This window comes from Loxodonta africana, chromosome 11 (assembly GCF_030014295.1).
Source record: "Loxodonta africana isolate mLoxAfr1 chromosome 11, mLoxAfr1.hap2, whole genome shotgun sequence".
Classification (NCBI taxonomy): Eukaryota; Metazoa; Chordata; class Mammalia; order Proboscidea; family Elephantidae; genus Loxodonta; species Loxodonta africana.
Window position 1 is genome coordinate 51,959,045 of NC_087352.1, and position 20,199 is coordinate 51,979,243.

Consider the following 20,199-nt stretch of genomic DNA (forward strand, 5'->3'; position numbering starts at 1 on the left):
AAGTTGATTACAACTCCTGGTGACCCCATGTGTTATAGAAATAGAATTGCTCCATAGGGTTTTCTTGGCCGTAATCTTTATGGAAAAGAGTCTTGGTGGCACAATGGTTAAGCGCAGGCAACTAACTGAAAAGTTGGCTGTTTAAACCCACTCGTGGCTCTGTAAGAAAAAGACCAGGCGGCAACCTGCTTCTGTAACAGTAACAGCCTAGGAAAGCCTGTGAGGCAGTTCTAGCCTGTCACATGGGGTCACTATGCATCAGAATTGACTCGACAGCACCTAACAACAACAGCGATCTTAACGGAAGCAAATGGCCAGTCCTTTTCTTCTGTGGCACCACTGGATGGGTTTGAACCACTAACCTTTTGGTTACCAGTCATGCACAAACTGTTTGAACCACCCAGGGACCAGCCACCACCACAAGAGGGCAGGTGGTAAGGAAGGGGGTCTCATTCTCACTTACTAGTTTGGTGAATCAGAAATGTTAGCTCTGTTGGAAGTCTCTAAAACACAAAAAGACAGTTTAATTAAATTTTTTTCTCATGTTTAATAATTATCATAAATGTATACTCACGCATTTAATAATTGTATTGATAATGATTGAATACAGAAATGTTTAACTCTTTTAGAAAACTTTATGGGCACAAAAAATTTAAATTTTTAAAAATGCACATACATATTTTATATTTTTATTGCGAAAAGTATGAGAAGTCGATCAGTTAAAGATCTACAAGTCAGCTTTACTAGCAAGTTTGAAGGACATAGCCCATGTACAAAAGGGGTATGGCTTGAGGAGCTCTTGGGTTTATTTTATTTTCTGTACCCTAGTCTTGCATGTACATGTTTTCTCTATGGTGGAAATAAAGTTAAGTAGGTGCTCAAACCCATAAAGAACATGGCTTGCATGACCCTGTGAACAAATGTCAGAGAACTTGTCACATTCTGTACTAAAGGAAATTGTCAACTGGGGGTAGGGATGGAGGAGTTCACCTCTTTGGGATTTTGACTCATACAAAGAAACATGTAAGTCCTATGTTCTGAATACATTTGAAAATCATGTTTGAAGAAGGCAAAACACTGGTATCTTAGAAAACAAAAACGCCTGTCAAACAAAGAGGCAACTTTCCTGCCTCTGTCAATTTGACACTGTTAACAGTAATGCCAGTTGATAACTGTGAAGACATTTGTTTGAAATCAGTTTTTGCCCAAGCATAAATGAATGGAAATAAGACCATTACTGCCGTATGGTTTTAATGACCTTTTTGACACTTCTGACCCTGGAAACCCTGGTGGCATAGTGGTTCAGAGCTACAGCTGCTAACCAAAAGGTTAGCAGTTCAGATCCACCATCCGCTCCTTGGAATCCCTATGGGGGCAGTTCTACTCTGTCCTATAGAGCTGCTATGAGTTGGAATCCACTCAATGGTAGTGGGTAACCTACACCTGAGTCAGTTGACCTAAGTTTTTGCCAAACAATTCCTATTTTAATGCTACTTGGTTCAGTGAAAGCTTTTGAATCAATTTCTGTTTAATTTAGAAGCCCAGAGTTTTCCTCAATTGCACCTTTTTTTTTTTTTTTTTATTTCTTTTAGGTTCCTCATGGAATATGCTATTAGCTCTTCTCTCTTAATGGATGATGATGCAACCTTTCTTTCGCTTGTCCCTTTATGATTGCCTCTGTGTTTATGGGGGGAGGGGTGGGTAGGTATTTAAGTGCTTAGATTAACAGCATGAAGATTTTTTTTTTTTAACTAAGTAGATAAAATTCAAGGTCATTTTGAGTCAGTGTTGTATGAAAAACAGCAGTTAGGTCAGGAATGGAACAATGATCAGCTTAAGCTTTAGGCTGTCAACCATCCGTGGGTGAACTTAAATCTGCTGCATCTTCTTCCTTGAAATGCCATCAATTCTTGCTCAAAGTGGCTGGTTTCCAGTAACACAAAAGAATATTTTGGGCAGAAGCTTTATAAAACAGGAACTTGAAATAGGCACTTAAACAACGGATATTCATAGGATGCTATCCTTGTATTACCACTTACTTCCATTTTAAAACGTGTTTTTCATTCTTTTTACCTACTCTTCTCATTCTGAGTGTTTATCAGAGATAGTCATGAAAGTATTTGAAAATTATTTGTTCACTGCCCAGCAATTTGGTGTTCTACTTCCTCTACAATGTCAAACAATTAAATGTAATCAACAGTTAAAAACCTCAGGAAATTGTTAGAATTCCCACCCCATAGGGGGTTTATAAACCCTAGACAATTAGTCTATTTAGAATGAAAATTATTTTCATTGTGATTTTCCATTTCCCCCTGATCATTGAGTAACGCATTGGGAAGCCCAATATTTATTCCAGATTTTTAAAAAATTGTATACATCCTGTGCCCGGATTCCAATCCGCTTTATCAATCCATGTTGTCAAAAGTTTCTCAAATGGAATTCTTCATCCATGCAAACAAACATACCCAGGATTTCCCCCTTCAACTTTTTGGGAATTCATTTTACATGTGCACCATTTTGACGGAAAAAACAATTCTTACCTCCTTTCATTTGATTCAGGTGGTTGTGGTAAGCCCACCAGCTCTCTGCATCTAGGAAGTGCAGCAATCTGAGTCAACTTCCTCCATCCCTGTTCTTACATTGTCCAGTGTGATGCTACTTCGTTGTACCAAAATAGAAAAGGTTTGTTTTTATGTCAGACTTGGGGACTCGATATGGATTACACTGGGTTAGGATTAAGTTTTTTTTTTTCTTTGAGAACATTCCACATATCTCAGGGGAAAGAGATTGATATCCCACAGAAAAATAAAAAGAGTAATGAAGTCTTTTCTCCTTAAATAAAATGTGTCTTGTAGTCTTCAAAAGTATCAGTTGTACTATCTTTGCCTAATTTCATTAATATTTGAGATATTTGGTAGTAGAGCAAATTTATGACTTTGAAAATCACATGTCTTTGCATGAAATTGAGGAAGGGAGAAGTAAAGTTCCATGTGTATTTAAATATAAAAAGGTCTATAGAGTCTGTCCTTGAATTGTTCTTTCCTTAGGGTGTGCTTTTCTCAATGTGGTATCAGCTTAGCCATAGCACATATTCCATTGTATACATGTTCCCGTGCCCCATTCCAGGGTGATGCCATTTCAAATCTCTGGCTTGTTGTGTTTTGCAGAAGGTAGTGGTATAGTGGTATAGTGGTTAAGAGCTTAGCAGTTCGAATCCACCAGGCACTCCTTGAAAGACCTATGGGGCAGTTCTACTCTTTCCTGTAGGGTCGTTGTGAGTAGAAATCGACTCAACGGCAACGGGTTTGGGTTTTTTTGGTTATGTTCATGGCGTTAATGGAATATACTCATTGTATTCTTTACCACAGAAATGGAAAAATATGTGGAAAAGTCGGGGGTGGGGCGTGGAAAGTGAATCTAACCAGATTTAATCAAATATAAGTCAAGACTTTGGCTTTTCCATTTATTTTGCATGCTGCTATATTTCTCCAAAATGGTATATGACTGTGTAAGTTTTTATTGGTATAAAGAAAAATGAGAAACTTCCTTTCTTCTCAAGGGAAACAGTACCACAGAAAGATAGGAGTCAAATGTTTATGGAACCAAACCAAACCCGTTGCTGTCGAGTCAATTCCGACTTATAGCAACCCTATAGGACAGAGCAGAACTGCCACGTAAGAGTTTCCAAGGAGCTCCCGGTGGATTCGAACTGCCAACCTTCTGGATAACAGCCATAGCACTTAACCACTATGCTAACAGGATTTCCATGGAACCAAAGTCTGGTTTAAAAAAAAAAAAAAGCCCATATCACTTAGACCTTAGCAATCAGCATGAATTATAGTATAATTGGTATGACTACAAGCTATCTGCTCAGCCACAAAAAAAAAAAAAAAAAACTTGATCATGTGATAAACCATTTGGATGGCTGCATAGGAACCCTGTCCATTTAAAAAAAAAAAAAAAAAGAGCCAATTTAAGATAACATAGGAAATTATCGATAAAGCTACAAATACAAATTAGGTTTCACAGTCCATGATATTTTGATACTTTTCAGTGCTGGAAGCATCGTCCATATTAAATTTGTCTGTATTGTTTTTGTTGTGTTAATGTTGGGTGCCATGGAGTTGGTTTTGACTCAGAGATCCTACTTATAACAGAATGAAACGCTGCCCAATCCTGCACCATCCTCCCAATTGTTGTAATGCATGAGCCCATTGCTGCAGCCACTGTGTCATTCTATCTCATTGAGGGTCTTCCTCTTTTTCTCTGACCCTCTACTTTACCAAGCATGATGTCCTTCTGTAGGGACTGATCCCTCCTAATAGCATGTCCAAAGTAAAAAAAAAAAAAAAATATATATATATATATAAGATGAAATATTGTCATCCTTGCTGCTAAGGAGCATTCTGGCTGTACTTCTTCCAAGATTTGTTCATTTTTCTGGCAGGCAATGGTGTATTCAGTATTCTTCACCAACATCAGAATTCAAAGGCATCAGTTCTTCTTCAGTCTTCCTTATTCATCGTCCAGCTTTCCCATGCATGTGAGGCAATTGAAAATTCCATGGCTTGGGGCAGGTGTACCTCAGAGCTCAAAATGACATCTTTGCTTTTTAATACTTGAAAGAGGTCTTTTGCAGCAGATTTGCCCAGTGCAGTGCATCATTTGATTTCTTGAATGCTGCTTCTATGAGGATTAATTGCCAATCCAAATAAAATGAAATCCTTGACATTTTCAGTATTTTCTCATGATACTGCTTATTGGTCCAGTTGTGAGGAATTTTGTTTTCTTTATGTTGAGGTGTAATCCATACTGAAAGCTGTGGTGTTTGATCTTCAGCAAATGCTTCAAACCCTCTTCACTTTCAGCAAGCAAGGTTATGCCATCTGCCTGACACAGGTTGTTAATGAGTCTTCCTCCAATCCTGATGCTGAGTTCTTCTTCATATAGTCCAGCTTCTCCAATTATTTGTTCAGCATACAGATTCAAAAAGTATGGTGAAAGGATACAACCCTGACACATACCTTTCCTGATTTTTAAACCACACAGTATCTCCTTGTTCTGTTCAAGTGACTGCTCCCTTGGTCTGTTCACAGGTTCCGCATGAGCGCAGTTTAAGTGTTCTGAAATTCCCATTCTTCGTACAGTTATCCATAATTTGTTATGATCCACACAGTCAGATGCCTTTGTAGAGTCCATAAATATACTAAATATAAATCATAGTTGTTTATTAAAAGAACATAGTTACTTTACATTCTGTAGGTCTTGATATCAGAACAAATATAGGAATTTATATACAGGAAGTCTGTTGGTATTCACTGTTAGATTGAAACGATGGCTCAAGATACAGTCCTTAGAAAAAAGTCTTATTACAATGTGTCTATCTTTCACTGTGGTGTGTGTCTGTGTGTGTGTTTGTGTGCGTGTGTCTGTATCCTCCTTTTGACAGTTCATTCTTTCATAAAGTTTTATTCTTACCTAATAGGGGTTTTTCCTGTTGTAGTTTAAGTTGGATATTAAACATTAACCACTCCTTTGGTATAAGCTATCATCATTCCTTATAAAATTTTGTAATATTCCTATGTGTTTACTAAATAAACTCTGAATTAATTTAGTTTGGGGATTATATGTCTTGTTTATAGTGACTCCTACTGGACAGAAAAAAAATGAATTTAGCTTCCAAATAAACTATGCTTTTAATACCTTCTTTTTTCAACGGGTAAGGGTAGTTTAGATAACCTAATTTAACTGATTTAGCAAATTTCAGTAATCACTTATGGGCAAATACGGGAACACAGACTTGGAGATTAAAGCACCAGTAGAAATTTTATTTTTCAGATCTAACTGTATGTATTTCTCAGGGCAGTGGTGAGGGATACTCTAAAAAGATGTGTGATTTGATACCATGGCTTGGTAGTAAGAGTTTAGCATGGTGTTATATTTTTATACTTTTTTTTTTTCCTCAATCTAGTAGGCTTCTGTTAGGTAAGTCTACTTTAGTTGGAGGTGTTTTACCACTGCTCTTGAAGGCACTAGAGCATAGAAGGAGCGCAGGGGGGACGTCAAGGAGGTGCACAATCATGTGTGACGTGCCTCTGATCTATCTGTTGAATAGGTGTCCTTTCATTGAAGTCTTAAACACATGTGTTAAGTAGAAGAGGGAACCCAAACTGAAGCCTGTGGTATAGCTTGTCCACAGTCATATTGCAGGGGAGTAGTAAGGTTGTGATGCTCACACAGATACCTCTCACCCTCAGTTTTATAACCGCTCCTTTCACGCCCTTATCCCACCATCTTAGTAGCCTTGTGGTCTGTGTAGTGTGATGTAAGGTGCTTTGAGCCTTCATTCTCTATCTTTAAAGTGGGAATGATAATACCTATTACAGACCAGTGGTTATAAAGATTAAACAAGTGAAGGCATTTGTGTATTCTTTAAATTGTGTATCACTATTATTTATACATATATCGCTATACATATATTACTGGGCCTTTTTTTTTTTTTTTCTGGTGGTGTAGCGGTTAAGCGCTTCACCTCTAACCAAAAGGCAGTTCAAATCCACCAAGCTGCTCCTTGGAAACCCTGTGGGGCAGCTCTACTCTGTCCTATAGAGTCACTATGAGTCGGAATCAACTCGACGGCATTGGGTTTGGTTTTGGTTTACATATATATATATATATTAAGGTCCCTGGGTGGTGCAAATGGTTTGTGGTTGACTACAAACCTAAAGTTTGGCGGTTCCAGTCCACCCAGTGGTGCCATGAAAGAAAGGCCTGGCGAACTACTCCCGAGAGATCACATCCATTGAAATCCCTGTGGAGTCCAATTCTACTCTGACACACGTGGGGTCACCATGAATTGGAATCAACTCCACAGCAACAGTTATACATGTATTAATTACTGTTTGATTTGTCAGATGTTTCGTTGATGAGGTAGATATTTACCTTAGATGATAATTTATAGGATTGCTGATTCATATTATGTAATCATTGTATATCGACGAATATCATTATTTTCCTTGGAGTACGTTGTGTAGATACGCTAGGCAGAAGGGATCAGCATTACAGAAATAAGCAAGTGTTATATGGAAAAAAACAGAACATAATCAGAAACATGGAGTTGTTCAAGTTCTATATAATATTCTGGAGGGAAAATGGAAACCCTGGTGGCATAGTGGTGAAGTACTATGGCTGCTAACTAAAAGGTCAGCAGTTCAAATCCACCAGGCGCTCCTTGGAAATCCCATGGGGCGGTTCTACTCTGTCCTGTAGAGTCGCTATGAGTCAGAATCGACTTGATGGCAATGGGTTTGGTTTGGTTTTTTGGAGGGAAAATGATATTTCCTCCTCGTGGCCATCGTTCATTTATTCAACCCATATTTATTGAGCACCCGGTCTATTCTGAGCATTGAAATGCCACTGTGTATGGGGGGACTCGGGGCAGGGATTTGTTTGGGCAGTAACCACAGTAATGCTTCAGTCTTTATTCCAGCCAGTGTTACAATCACTTTAAGGAGATCTGTGGTTGAGAGTGAATAGTTTAGTTCTTTACCCTGTAATGGTTTTTTGTCCAATTTGTTTAATATATTTCCAGTTATCCCTACTTAAGGAGCCCTTGTGGCACAATGGTTAAGTGCTCAGCTGCTAACCAAAAGATTGGTGGTTTGAACCCACCCAGGGGCTCTGAGGGAGAAAGACCTGGCAATCTGCTTTTATAGAGATTACAGCCATGAAAACCTTTTGAGGCAGTTCTACTCTGTCATACGGGGTTGCTATGAATTGGAATCGACTGGACAGCATCCCCACCCCTACTTCACAATTAAAGCATTATTCTTCAGCCCTAGTTTTCCATTTCATGCAAGGGCTCCACAGTCAGACCTCTGAGGCCAAGAAGCTTGGTAGACATGTCTCTTATGCCTGTGCACTCTCAGGATAGGGCTTACCCCAGAGTTGGTGCTCATTAAATAATTGTTTGTGAAATAAATGAATATGGAAATCTGAGGCTCTTCACTCAAGGGTGTAGAATTTGAATCTTTACTTATTTTTTAATGCAGTCACTCATCCATTCCACACATTTTTATTGCTGTGGCACTGTACCCATGACGTAGAGACACTTCTGGTCAGATATCCCCCACATTTCTTGTAACAGCTGCAGATGCATGCCCCCTATCCTATCTCACCTCAAGCATATCTGTCAGGGACTTTTCAGAATATAAAAAAAAGTAACTGTAAAATTTAGATTTAGAAGAAGGTAAGAATAGTGTGGATGTCTTTTAAGACGTCAGTACTTCTAAACAATCAATTTTAGTGTAAGACATTTTCTTCCCTAAGTAGCAGAGAAAAATACATGCCTACCACTAGTGTCTTCAATCATGCTTTGTAACCAACCACCACAGAGAGCGGTGGGTTCCTGTTTGGGGTGGCTAACCACCTAGTATTCCCTATCATTTTGATGATACAAATTGCTCTTTTGCTTAGCTACTGCTAGTTAGGTAACTTGCCAAATTATACACTGATGTAAACCAGTGTTTATGAAACGACAGGCCAGTTCAAGGCCCCTTAAGTATTAAGACTTCGTTTAAAATTATTTTAAAAACACATGGATTTATGCATATAGCTTCAGTTGTTCTTATAGTTGGGTGCTTACTCCCCATGCATCACACTAAAAATTTATCATGGGTGATATTTTTGTCACAAAGAAAACTTCTTGTCTCAGTTGACAAGCCACTGATTTGAGTACTGTGATTGAAATGTACTCCAAGGTCAGCAAACCAAAAGCCAAACATCACTGGGGGATAATATGTTTAGTGTCTCACTGGCTGTAATTCCTAGATTAGCTTTCAAAGTAGTAGGTCTCGGTCATTCATTGTACATTTTTACTTTTGAAGTTTCAGACTCCTTTTCATTAGTTAATAAAGCCCAGAAGCTTAATGTTCTAGCCCCAGTTTAACTTTGGAGTCTACGTGCTCTTTTTTCAGGGTTTAAAAAATCTATTTCATCTTGGATTAAATATTTATGTATGTGTTAAAGATATATTAAAAAGAAACGAGGGATTTAATTTTAAAAGTACGAGTTGTCGCTAATTAAAGTATGAACAATTTGTTTATACGTACATAATTAACAGAAAGGCAATCATGTTTACAAAATACATAAGAAAAGGCATTTAATCTAGGTGACACTTGATGGTTATTTATCAAATAGTTAAGGAATCTTTCTAACAGTTCTTCTGTGAAAAGTTAGGCAGGATCTAGAAACAGCCTTACAAGTGTGGGGTTTCCGTAAGAACAACAAAGGAACAAATACCACCTCCCCCCGCCTTGTGTCTCTTTAAATCCCAGCCTCTTCTCTAAATAGTGGTTTTACACACTGTCCTTCTCTTAGGTGGATACCCTGGCCTTGTGTATTAAACACTGAGGGTGGTTTAAAGGTTACAAATGTGATCCTGTCAGATTGACAACTAACTGTTCTAATGAGGAAAAAATCCTCAAAGCATGAAATTTGAATGAAATGTGTGATTATAATTCAAGTACTGTTTACACAAACCTCTGGGGACCTTCCGAATAAATGCAGAGCAAGTGAGTTAGACAAACCTCTGGGCTTTCGATATGTGTGTGTGTGTGTGTGTACACCCGTAGTGCGTGTGTTTATTTTAGGAGTGTGGGGGAAACTTTCAACTGTTGGCCAAGGCTTTGCTCTTCAGAACGGACACCACAATCCCTCGTTGTTTATTAATACTGTGTGTGTTACCATGTTGAGTTGTAAGGAAATAGGTGCTTTGAATTATTAAAGTTGATTCTTGAGAATAGATGTATGCTCGGATGGCATTTGCTTCGGCATATGCAAATGATTTAGTTTCATTTGGGATCAATTCCCAGAGGCCCTCCTTTCCTGTGATGCTCTGCATTTGGCAAGCTCAAAGCTGCCCATAGTGCCCCCCCTTCTTTCTTTCCTTTTTATTTATTTTTTGTTTGTTCCTTCCCCCTTCTTTTTGTTGGTTGGATATATATGTGTGTATCATATATATATATATATCCAATAAATAAATCCATTCGCTTGTTAGAAACGTTGCAATTGAGATTTGATTTTTTTCAGTTGTGATCAACAAAGGTGAAGGAAGGTCTTCCCCTAATCACTTAAATGGAAGTTTCTAATTTTCCATTGGAGTTTAGTAAAAATGTGCGTGGAATACGCGTTAAAACGTGTATGCAGAAATTGGGCCACTTGAATGATGCAAAACTCTGAAAATGTGCAGATGTCTCTGAGGTGCCTTTTAGGAATTGACAGCTGTAAATCATTCGGAGGTTCGGATATACCAATAGTCTTGCTTTAGAAACCAGCAAACAAACAGCGTTAAGTTCGGGGTGGATTATCCAAAACCACAGCGAAAGCACCAAACTTCAGACCTGAGAGAGTGCCTATTTGGGGTGCCAGGCCCCTGTGCGGGGAGCATCCTCGCTTTCCGTTCCCTGGCTCGACCTTAACCACACGCACGTCTGCGGCGTGGCGAGGTCAAGTTCACGGCTCCCACCATGCCCACCGTGCCCTGGTGCCCCGGACTGCTACTCTGTTTGGTTCCGCAACCCCGTTTTGTAGGTTGTTGACCAAGCAGTCAGAAAACACTGCCCCTCTCTCCTTTTGAGCGAGGTCAGAGCCGTGGTGAGGTTTTTTTTTTTTTTTCCTTCTTCCTCCCCTTTCCCTCCCCTTTCTCCAAGTCGAGTTCTCAGGCAGCTGCGTACAATGCTGGGAGCTAGCCAGCAGCAGAGACAGATGGCGGAGTTATTAGATGTGCATCATACGATTCCCTTCCTGCCACTCGCTTTTTAATCAAATTAAAACAAAAAAGAAAGAGAGGGAGAGAGAGAGAGGGGGAGTCAATTAACTGCATTTGTATTCTGCTCAATAATGGACCCTGTTCCACTTTTACCCTAAGGCAGTTGAGTGGAAATTTTAGAGAAGAAAAGGGGGCCTCGAACAAAAAAAAAAAAAAAAAAGTGAAGACTGCAGAAATTTGTAAGAATCGGCATTATTCGAGGAACTCATAAAACCCCTCGGAAAAGTTGCGGCGATCTCGCGTCTGCATTAGGGATCGGAGCCATCAGGGCCGGGCCGCCTTCCAGCTCCTGCGCGCACTTGAGCGGCTGACAGCAGCGCCGCCGCCTCCCCCGCCCGCCAGGAATGGTCTCTTCCTGCTTTGCATATTCACCACGCTTGGCCCGGCCATATGGGAAAATGCAACTGAAGGAATTGTTGTGAAAAAAGGGACAGCGAGTTTGAAATAAAAGTTGTTAGAGTGGGACAGAGGAGAAAAAAGAAGCCGAGACCATGTACTGCGCATACACAATCCCAGGCATGGGCGGCAACTCTTTGATGTACTACTATAATGGGAAAGCGGTAAGCGGACCGGCTGCGAGGGGGCTTTGGACAAGTTTTATTGTCGCTGGGATGAGCATCCTAGGCGGTGATTATGATTATGGTTTGCAAAGTTGTGCAGGACTGCCGCACCTTACTGGGTGCCATGAAATATTTAATATTTGCCAATTCTAGGGTAGTATTTTTGCCTCCCCCCCCCCCCCCCCGCCAAGCAGAAAAATAGATGCGTTCAGAGCTTTAGAAAGTGGATCTTAAGAGCGAAAGTTTACAATCAGGTAAACTTGGGAGTTGGTCAGATGAAAAAAGACTTTTGGAAAATTCTCGTTCCTTCCAAATGATTGTTTGAAAGAAAAAAGCAGATATGAGGAGCAGTCTTGTGAAGCTGCTAGAGAAAAAGCCCAAGTTAGGCTGAGAGGAAATTTGGGGTAAGTTTCTCATTGGACTGAGGTTTTGTGATATCTAGAGTCTTAATAAGTTGGAAGCCTCAGTGGAATGGATTTAGTGGAGAGAAGCTGAGAGGTTAAATAGAGAAAAGACAAAACTGAGACACCTAATTAAAAAGTAGGTAAAAGATTTTTTTTCTTTTTTAACTCAAAAAAGAAAAAAAAAAACATGGATCCATTCATGCATATAACAATATTGTTGTAAGTTATTTGTGTTGTGTGGCTTCTTTCTTCAGTTTTTCCCCCTTCCAACAGAAATGATTTATTTAAGAAAAAAAAAAAAGTGTCTGGTATTTTGTGCATAACCCCGGCAGAAGGTTTATACTTGCCATCTGGAGGTTTATTATTTTTTTTTCTCTGGCTCGGCCCTCTGAAGGAAAAGGATTTCAATATTTTCAAATCGGTATGTGGAGCTCTTGGGAACAGTTGTTGGGTGATAGAGGAGCAAAAAATTTATTATTTTACAATAGAAAAGAAGAATGGGGAAAGTGAAAAGCAGCCATTTATAAACTGCTCTCTTTGTGTACTTTGAACTTCCATTTGGATTGATCCTAATCAGAGTGTGATAGTTGGGCCAAAAGGGACCGATCAGAGCTTTCACTAAGGCCCAATTCAGCTGTAGCGATTGGAGCAAACGAACTGAACATGTGTCTGTGGCGGTCTGTACATGTGAGTGTATATACATACGGATGTATGCATAACGGTTATTTCTAGCTCAGCATATACTGGAATGCATACACACACAAGTGTTTGAGGGTTTAGAAAGATTAATAATTTCATTCAAAAGTCACTTTTATGAATGGGCAACTGTTAAAATAATATCATTTACTTTTGTTTTGGGAAAATACAAGTAAATCATCAAAAGTTCATGAAACTATCCTGGTTTTGTCTTTTGTTTCAAAGAACATAGTGTGTAATTACAATACTAGTTAAATGTGGTAAGGAATTATCATTTTAAAACAAATGGCTGACGTTGTGAATTGGTCGAATCAAGTGCTTAAATCAGTAAACATAAAAGAGTTATGTAACATTTTTGTGAACAAGTGCCTGATTTGCAGTTGTTACTCAGCACATATAGTTATTAAGACGTTTGACCATTATCTTTTTTACATTCCCATACATAATATAGTCAGGACCTTTAATTTTAAAGTATTTTTAATGAAAATTTCATGAATGGTACTATCATAGTCAGTAAGCAGAAGTGCCTCTAAAGCAGTAAAATAGATTGAGGAATGATATGGCCCTTACACATTAGAAGAGAATTACAATGAGTATAAGTTTCTGTGGTTTTATCTTTAGAGATTGCCAGTGATGTTACGATTTTTAGCTCTTAATTTTTAATTTTGTGTCTTAAAAGGCTGAATTGACAGAATTTAAGTTTAGGACATTTTAACTCCCTTTTAGCCAAAAGGAATTTTTAAATTCGTCTTTCATTCCCACAGCGTGCCAGTTGCCTCTACCATAAGAAAATGCTGAATATGACATCATATCACTAATATGCCCTCTCAGTTGCCAAATATTTTGGTTGTTAGATTTTTTTTTTTTTTTTTTTTTGAGAGGATGATACTCATAAAATCAAGATCGCTCTGTCACAGGAAATGTATTTATAGGAACTGTTTTAAGGCGTTTATTAAAAACAAATCTGGTGATGTGTATCTCTATTGATTCCAACACTAGAAAGAGGCAAATTGTACATACATTATAATGAGGGGAAAAAAATAGCCATTTGGAACACCAGCAGAAAGCTTTTAAGACCATCGATGGATCAGTCCTTCATTTTAGCGTTGTGAAACAGACGAGACGGCAAGGGCCAGTTGCGCTTGTTCCTTGGACCGGGCCAACTCTCTACCATTTTTTAAAACGCCTTCGTGCATATAGTGGGGCAGCAGATTTTCGTTTATTCTACAGTGTGTATTGTACTGGCTCTAATTCTGCATTCAGCAGCTTTTGATTTGGTGCCAGACATCTTGTGGAGATTGTGTATACCATACGTTAATTGTTCAGAACGCCTATCGAAGAGACTTTACATTTGTCGAGTTTCACTGGCTGTGGGCTGAGTATCTCTGCGCTTTTGTGTGCCTGTGTGGGTATGGCTGATTTGTGTTTTAACCTAAATTGTTGGAGTTAAGTGTGGTCAGCTATTTGCTGTACAAGTTTTTCTCTGAAGACAACACAGCACTGAATTCCTTCTTTTTTTCCCCCAGTGACAAGTCAATTACTTGTTTAAATTCAGTTTGTGAACTCTCTGAACTGAGAGAGGCCAGAGGAAGCAGGTTTTCCCTGTGAATAAACAAAAGAAGAAAAATGTAAGATCATTCCAAAACACTGTGATTTTCGGTTGTGGGAAGAGTACAATTAAGCATTGTAACAATTATGATTTCTGCTTTTTGAAGTGGCAACTATAAGATTTGTAAAATCAGTCTTCTTCCAACCTCCTACCAAGAGAAATATCATCATCAGTAATATTTTAGGACAAACAAAGGAAAACGTAGGTTTTCTATTACCTTGACTTATGAATTGGTTCCATGACCATATCCCACAACAAATTCTTTCCTTCTCTCTGCAAAAGGCCGTACCTGTCCTGAAATGTGGACTTCATAAAACAAAAACCTATTAAAAATCTTAACCCAAGAGCTGTCAAAGCAGAAATTGTGAATATAAAACAGAATGTATTTTAAAAAATCAGCTCCATTTTCAGGTGAGAATTTAATGAACTTGTCCAAATAATTTTTGTGATGCACCCCCCCTCCCCTTGCATGGATTAGAGGTTTAAATACAAATGAATCCCAACCTCAGCAAAATAAAAATGTTACAGCTTGACCCCTTAACTGCAAGAGAGTTTTTTTCTTTTTAATTTTTTTTTTACCAGAGAAAATCAGTACAGTTTAAGTGTTGTGATGACAAGCTTATATCAAATTTTGCCGCTGTGTCTGTCCTCATTCAGGCTGTAAACAGTATTAGGCAGTACCTGATCTGCAGTAAGTATAGTTGAAGCCTTAAATTTGGATTTTTATCACTGCTTACATCTTCAGTGAACAAGAATTTTAATAAGTAATTATTTGGTCAAATTCCACATCTCTAAAAATATAGCCATTCCACAAAGATAAAATTATGGCAAATGAAATTGAAAACAAAAGTGGCGAAATTTCCTCCTAATGGTAATTTAAGATCACATCATCAGCTCTCACCAGCATGTGCATGTGTTAAACCGTATAGAGAAACCTATAATTATTGTAATTGCTCTTTTTGCTTTATACTAACAAGCTTCAAACCATGTTTCAAACTAGTTGTTTTGAAATAGTTATTTGTCAAGTCATCAAATCTCAGAAAGTAAATGGTAATGAGCTTTTCATGTTTATATTCTGACTGCTGGTCATATTATGCAGCTTTTCAACTTTGTAAAGTTCAAGAATGAAAGTGGATGTTAATTATTTCTGATATCAGGGCCAAAATAATAATAATAATTTCACGATTCCTGCTTCAGGTGAAAAATGGAAACATTTGAATATCAGCATCTCTCCATTTAGGAATGCATTCTTAGAAGAAAGTTTTCCTCTAAATAGTGGCAACCTCAGTCAGCAACCTAAATTTTTAAAAGCTAACATTTAGGATATGAAATGTTTAGCTTCTCTTTTTTCATGTACTATAGGAAATGCTAACATAAAAGGATTAACATTTAAATGACATCAGTAATAACATCTTTCAGTCCATTTTACACACAGCTCTTTCTTTACAAACCTTGCGGTTGGTTCCAATAGCCACGCGCGTAGGGAGCCACTTTGTTTTAAAGTTTTCTGTAGTGTATCAACTATGCAAATTGTACCTGGTATTTAAAAAAAAAAAAAATTTCATATACTTAATATTTTCAAATCATGATTATAAATGAACATAGCCAGTACACGCACATTACTTTTTAAAATTATTGTTTAATTGCTATCATAGAGCAAAAATTGGCCTAGGTCACAAACTAACATTTTTCAACTCCCCACTGATTCAACAAAGCAAAATACATCAACGAAAAAGCATGTAGGAAAAGCTTCCTTTTGGTGAACTACAGTATCGTTGACATACTAAAGCACTTAAATTTACCCACTTTGATATAACAGTGAAAATTTAATTTTTTTCTTCTATGCTTCATTGCTTAAACAAAATGATGTTGATTTTCTTGTTTGGGTTTAAACTGGTAAAAATTCACCAGATGCTTAATCTTTATATCGTGGCTACATCTTGCTCTCCTGCCTCTGATTAAATTTGGAAAATCCCTACGTGAGATTCACAGATGCCAGTTTGAACATTTCTCTGAGTCTCATTTCTTAGGAAGAAAATATGGGTCAGTTTCATATTTGGTTAATTTTATTTAATCCCTAATTTCTGGCAGGACTGACCATTTTGAATATAGTGTTGATAATTAATAAGCAGCCTTATAGCTAGGTGATGGTATTGTTCCAAGGAGAATTAGGAAGACGGACTTCCAAATAGGGGGAAAAGGACTGGGGAGAAAAGTGCCCAGAAAAAAAAAAAAAAGAGTTCTAATAGCTGGTACAGTCTTTAAATACCTTTCCAACTGATCTACAGGAAATTGTGCTGAAGAATTGTTTGTTTCCTGTTCCACTATAAATGTGGTTTGCATTATACTCCCTATTTTTTTTTTTTTTCTTTTTTTACTCAAATTGCAGTACCACTACAGAGGCTTGGGGATTAGTGATTTCTAATAACTTTTTTTAAGATGGCTTTTATCATGGCTTGATTTTAGACATTGTTACATGTCATCATTATGTTGTTTGAAACTATGTGAAACTTCTGTCACTGTTATGCAATTAAGAAAAGGAAAATATTCCAGTATCATTAGATCACTATGTAGGTCAGCAACCTGCTATCAGGAAGCCACTAAAAAAAAAAAAAAAAAATCCTATTTACTCACCTATTTAACATATATAGATTTTAAGTATGACTTGTAGCAATTTTGAAAGTTGTTAGAATTCAGATTTACTTTTATCTTAAGAAAATGCAGTGGAGACATATGTCTGCTCCTCGTATCAAATCTAAATGCGTGTCTTGTCACTGTGATAATTTTAGGACACATACACAAACACAAGTTAACCAGGTTTTTTTTTCCCTCTCCAATATTATCAGGATTTAAAAAAAAAATGCATTTTGAACAGTCTGCACAGTTTACAAAGAACTTTAGGTTTCTTTGAAAATTTTTGTATATTTGATAGGGTTTAAAGTAGTCCTTAATAATTTAAGCATTAACTCTGAAGTAACATAGGGTAAAGTTATATGTGGCAAACATTATTGATTATAATAAAAAGATTTGAACCTCTGTGTGCTCATGAAATATTTATAATCTATTCAGAAAATGGCAGTCTTTTTTTTTAAAAAAGCAATAATTTATATAAAGGATGAATAGTGGTAAAACTGAAAGAGATACCTCTATAAAATTATTGTATTTTATAATTGAAATATATAGTGATCTGCTAAAATTTTCTTAATGAAATTTTCAGAAAACTTCCTATTTGGAGGCTTTTTAACATTTTAGAATCTGTAAAAAACTATCTGGCACATTATCGTAGCATTGTAGACATTTTATTGAACAGAACAAATGTATTCTTTTGAAAATCAGTTTTTAAGGTTTAATTTACCAATTTGGTGCTTAAAAATGATGTCAGAATTATGCTTAACTCCATTTAAACTTTGGGAGACTTTCCTGTTTGCAGCGCTGAAGCTTTGTGGCTTAGGTTCCAAACTACAACTTTTTATTAGGCAATGTATTCATGTCACAATACTGTATTCTGATTAGAATTTTTAAATTCACATTTCTGATAGGTTTGTCTTTAAAACCTGTTTTTCTCTGATTCTTTACCTTGTTGTCTTTAAATATTTCTTCTCAGAAATCTGCACATGCTAATGGGGCATTTTTTCAGAAGTGGCTTAAAAGGGGATACTACACTTAGAACGTTTTATTTGGGAGAGTAGATTGTTTTAAAGTCTGTCTTCCCCCTCCCCCCCCCCCCCCCGCCAACTGGGATAAAGAGTGGGTTAAAGCACCTGAGAAGTCAGGGGTGAGGACAGTGTAGATGATGGTCTAATTTCAGGCTCCACTGAAAAAATGCAGGCTTTGGCACTCGTTCTCCAGGGACCTGGGGCTGTTCTTTCCTAGAGACCAAATTACACTCATCCTGAGAGAGGGCATGGTCGAGGTAATTGGTGGGGCAGTGTAGGGAGAGTTGAGTTCCAGCTGCTTCCATTGTAGCCGACCTAAAAATGGATAGGGGATGTTAACAGTGGAGGCTAACATTTGACTTGGCTTTTTCACCTCCACAAACCTAAGGGTGAGAATTATAGAGTACTGAGTGACTGCACCAACAATGATTCTGTTCAAGTGGGAATTGCTATGTTGGGAAAAACTCTCACACCATTTTAAAAATAGTTGATGCTTTCACCAACCACAGCCCTATGACTGTAGCGCCAATAAAGTTTATCCACAGTCTGGAAACCCTAATTGTTTTTATTGTCAGCCCTCTAGTGAGTGTGTGTTAGATTCTTGCCTCTTTGATTGCCACCCTAAAAATGATCTTCATGAAAGACGTTCAGAAGCCACCGAATCCATCTCCAAGAAGGAAAGCAAAAAGTGGAAGTGTTCTATACTCCCCTCCTCGTGGATACTGCTCCTTTTATTTTATTTTTTAATAAGGAGAATAATGCTGTATTACTCAATAGCTTTTCTAACGAATAAAACAAATTAAATTGATGTTACATGCATATTTAAACCCCATCCAGTTAAGTACTGACGTGATTAAAATAATCAAATGTATTACTTAAAAAATTAAAAAGGATAAATTCTGTACCCCATTATTTTATTGACTTTTAAATATAAATTGCAGAAATGTTTACATTCCTAATGGCATTATTAAGCTAAACTGACAAATCAGAGGGAAAAAGTTGATTGCCCAGCACATTATTATTTCTGCACCTGTTATTACGATTCAGAAGCAGAAGCTCAGCTCACAGGAGCAGGATGGATGCTGGTTTCTAGGCTTCCTTTGTGTGAAGTGGGGGTTGGGATAAATGTTTAACAAGTGTAGTTTCACTTTGTAGCGACTTTTTTGTGTGTTGATGTGATTAAAAGACTACAATGTTTTTCATGTAGCTTTGAAATTAATATGCAAATAATAGGGGATGGTAGGCTGTCCCTGTACCTGCTGCAGTAAACCTCCATAAGCTGAATGGGGGGCGGGGGGGAGATATCAGCTTTTTAGTAGAAGTTGGTTAATTACAGATATCGCCAACTTTCATCTCTACCTTGTGAATCTGTAAATGTGCTCTAGGAGAAAATCAGGAAGGGAAGAGGCATCTCAGATGAATTCAGTTAGGACTGAATTCAGATCTGGAATGAAAATACTTCAGTTTTTTTTTTTTTTTTTTTTTTTTTTCTATGTCTATGTATTGGCCAGAAGGCTGCTCAACCTTGAGTAAAATTTTTAAAAGATATCGTATGTTGTGTGACATTGACAATGCAGTGGTTTAACATCGTGATTTTTCTTTAGTTTATTTCTTAGTTGTCTTAATCAGACAATATCATTTTTCAAACATTTGACCCGTTTCTCCCTGTGGCATAGGGAGCAATAATTGCTTGTTAATATAATTCTAGAATTTCTTGGATGTTCATCGCCCACAATTCATTTCACATGCAGAGACCTAAGCTTTCTGCTGCCAGTGGGATAAACAATGCCCTGTACCTTTTGTGGTGTTTTCGGTTCTTTAAGGTTGTCATTATATTCTTCAGAATAGTATGACATTAGATTTGGATGGGGGGGAGTATATTTCATCCCATCCAATAGCTAGTTTAAGTTTGCAAAGAAGTGGTTAAACTGTCATTATTTTCTGGAAGATACTAGTTAACACAATTCATGTGAGTTTAGATTTTGTCCTGTATAATAATTTAAATTCCTAGACTTTAATAACAGGTAATGTGTAGCATGGATCCCACTTAATCTCCCCTTTGGCTTCACAGCAAAATGTTTACATAAATGAACTCTCAATTTTGATATAACTATTTAACCCAGTCCTTCCAGAGTTAGTACTCGTTTCCATAATTAAACGTGTTTTTCAGTTGCCATAGGAGTATATCTTAAAAATGATGTTCGTCTCTGTTCTTCTAAGCCATCTGTTGGCGAGGTCAGCAAATAAATGGGAGCCTGGTTTTATTTTAAAGCAAATAAGTTATTACTCTACTATTGTATTAGACATTTGGCTTCAGAGAAAGTAAAACATAAATTCCATCATATTTTCATTTTGTTACATTTGCAGCAGAAACTTGTATGTTTAAATTGGTTATTTTCAACTCATGACAGCTGTGATATTTAAAATGCTCACAGCTGTTGTGATT

At 37.4% G+C, this 20,199-nt stretch overlaps 1 protein-coding gene across 17 annotated transcripts in view; it reads left to right on the forward strand.

The window, feature by feature from the left end:
- TCF4 (transcription factor 4) overlaps positions 1–20,199 on the forward strand; it is a 392,330-nt gene that overhangs the window by 271,089 nt on the left and 101,042 nt on the right. Inside the window, exon 1 of one of the 17 annotated variants that reach the window (XM_010586726.3) lies at positions 10,755–11,388. The exons of 14 other annotated variants lie outside the window; for them this stretch is intronic. In XM_010586726.3, the coding sequence (XP_010585028.1) occupies positions 11,320–11,388 (69 nt within the window). In that variant the 5' untranslated portion in view covers positions 10,755–11,319. Of the gene's footprint in view, positions 1–10,754; positions 11,389–11,614; positions 11,793–20,199 lie in introns of those variants that run through there. 2 more of the 17 variants (XM_003406291.4, XM_064294482.1) reach the window with 2 other exon arrangements.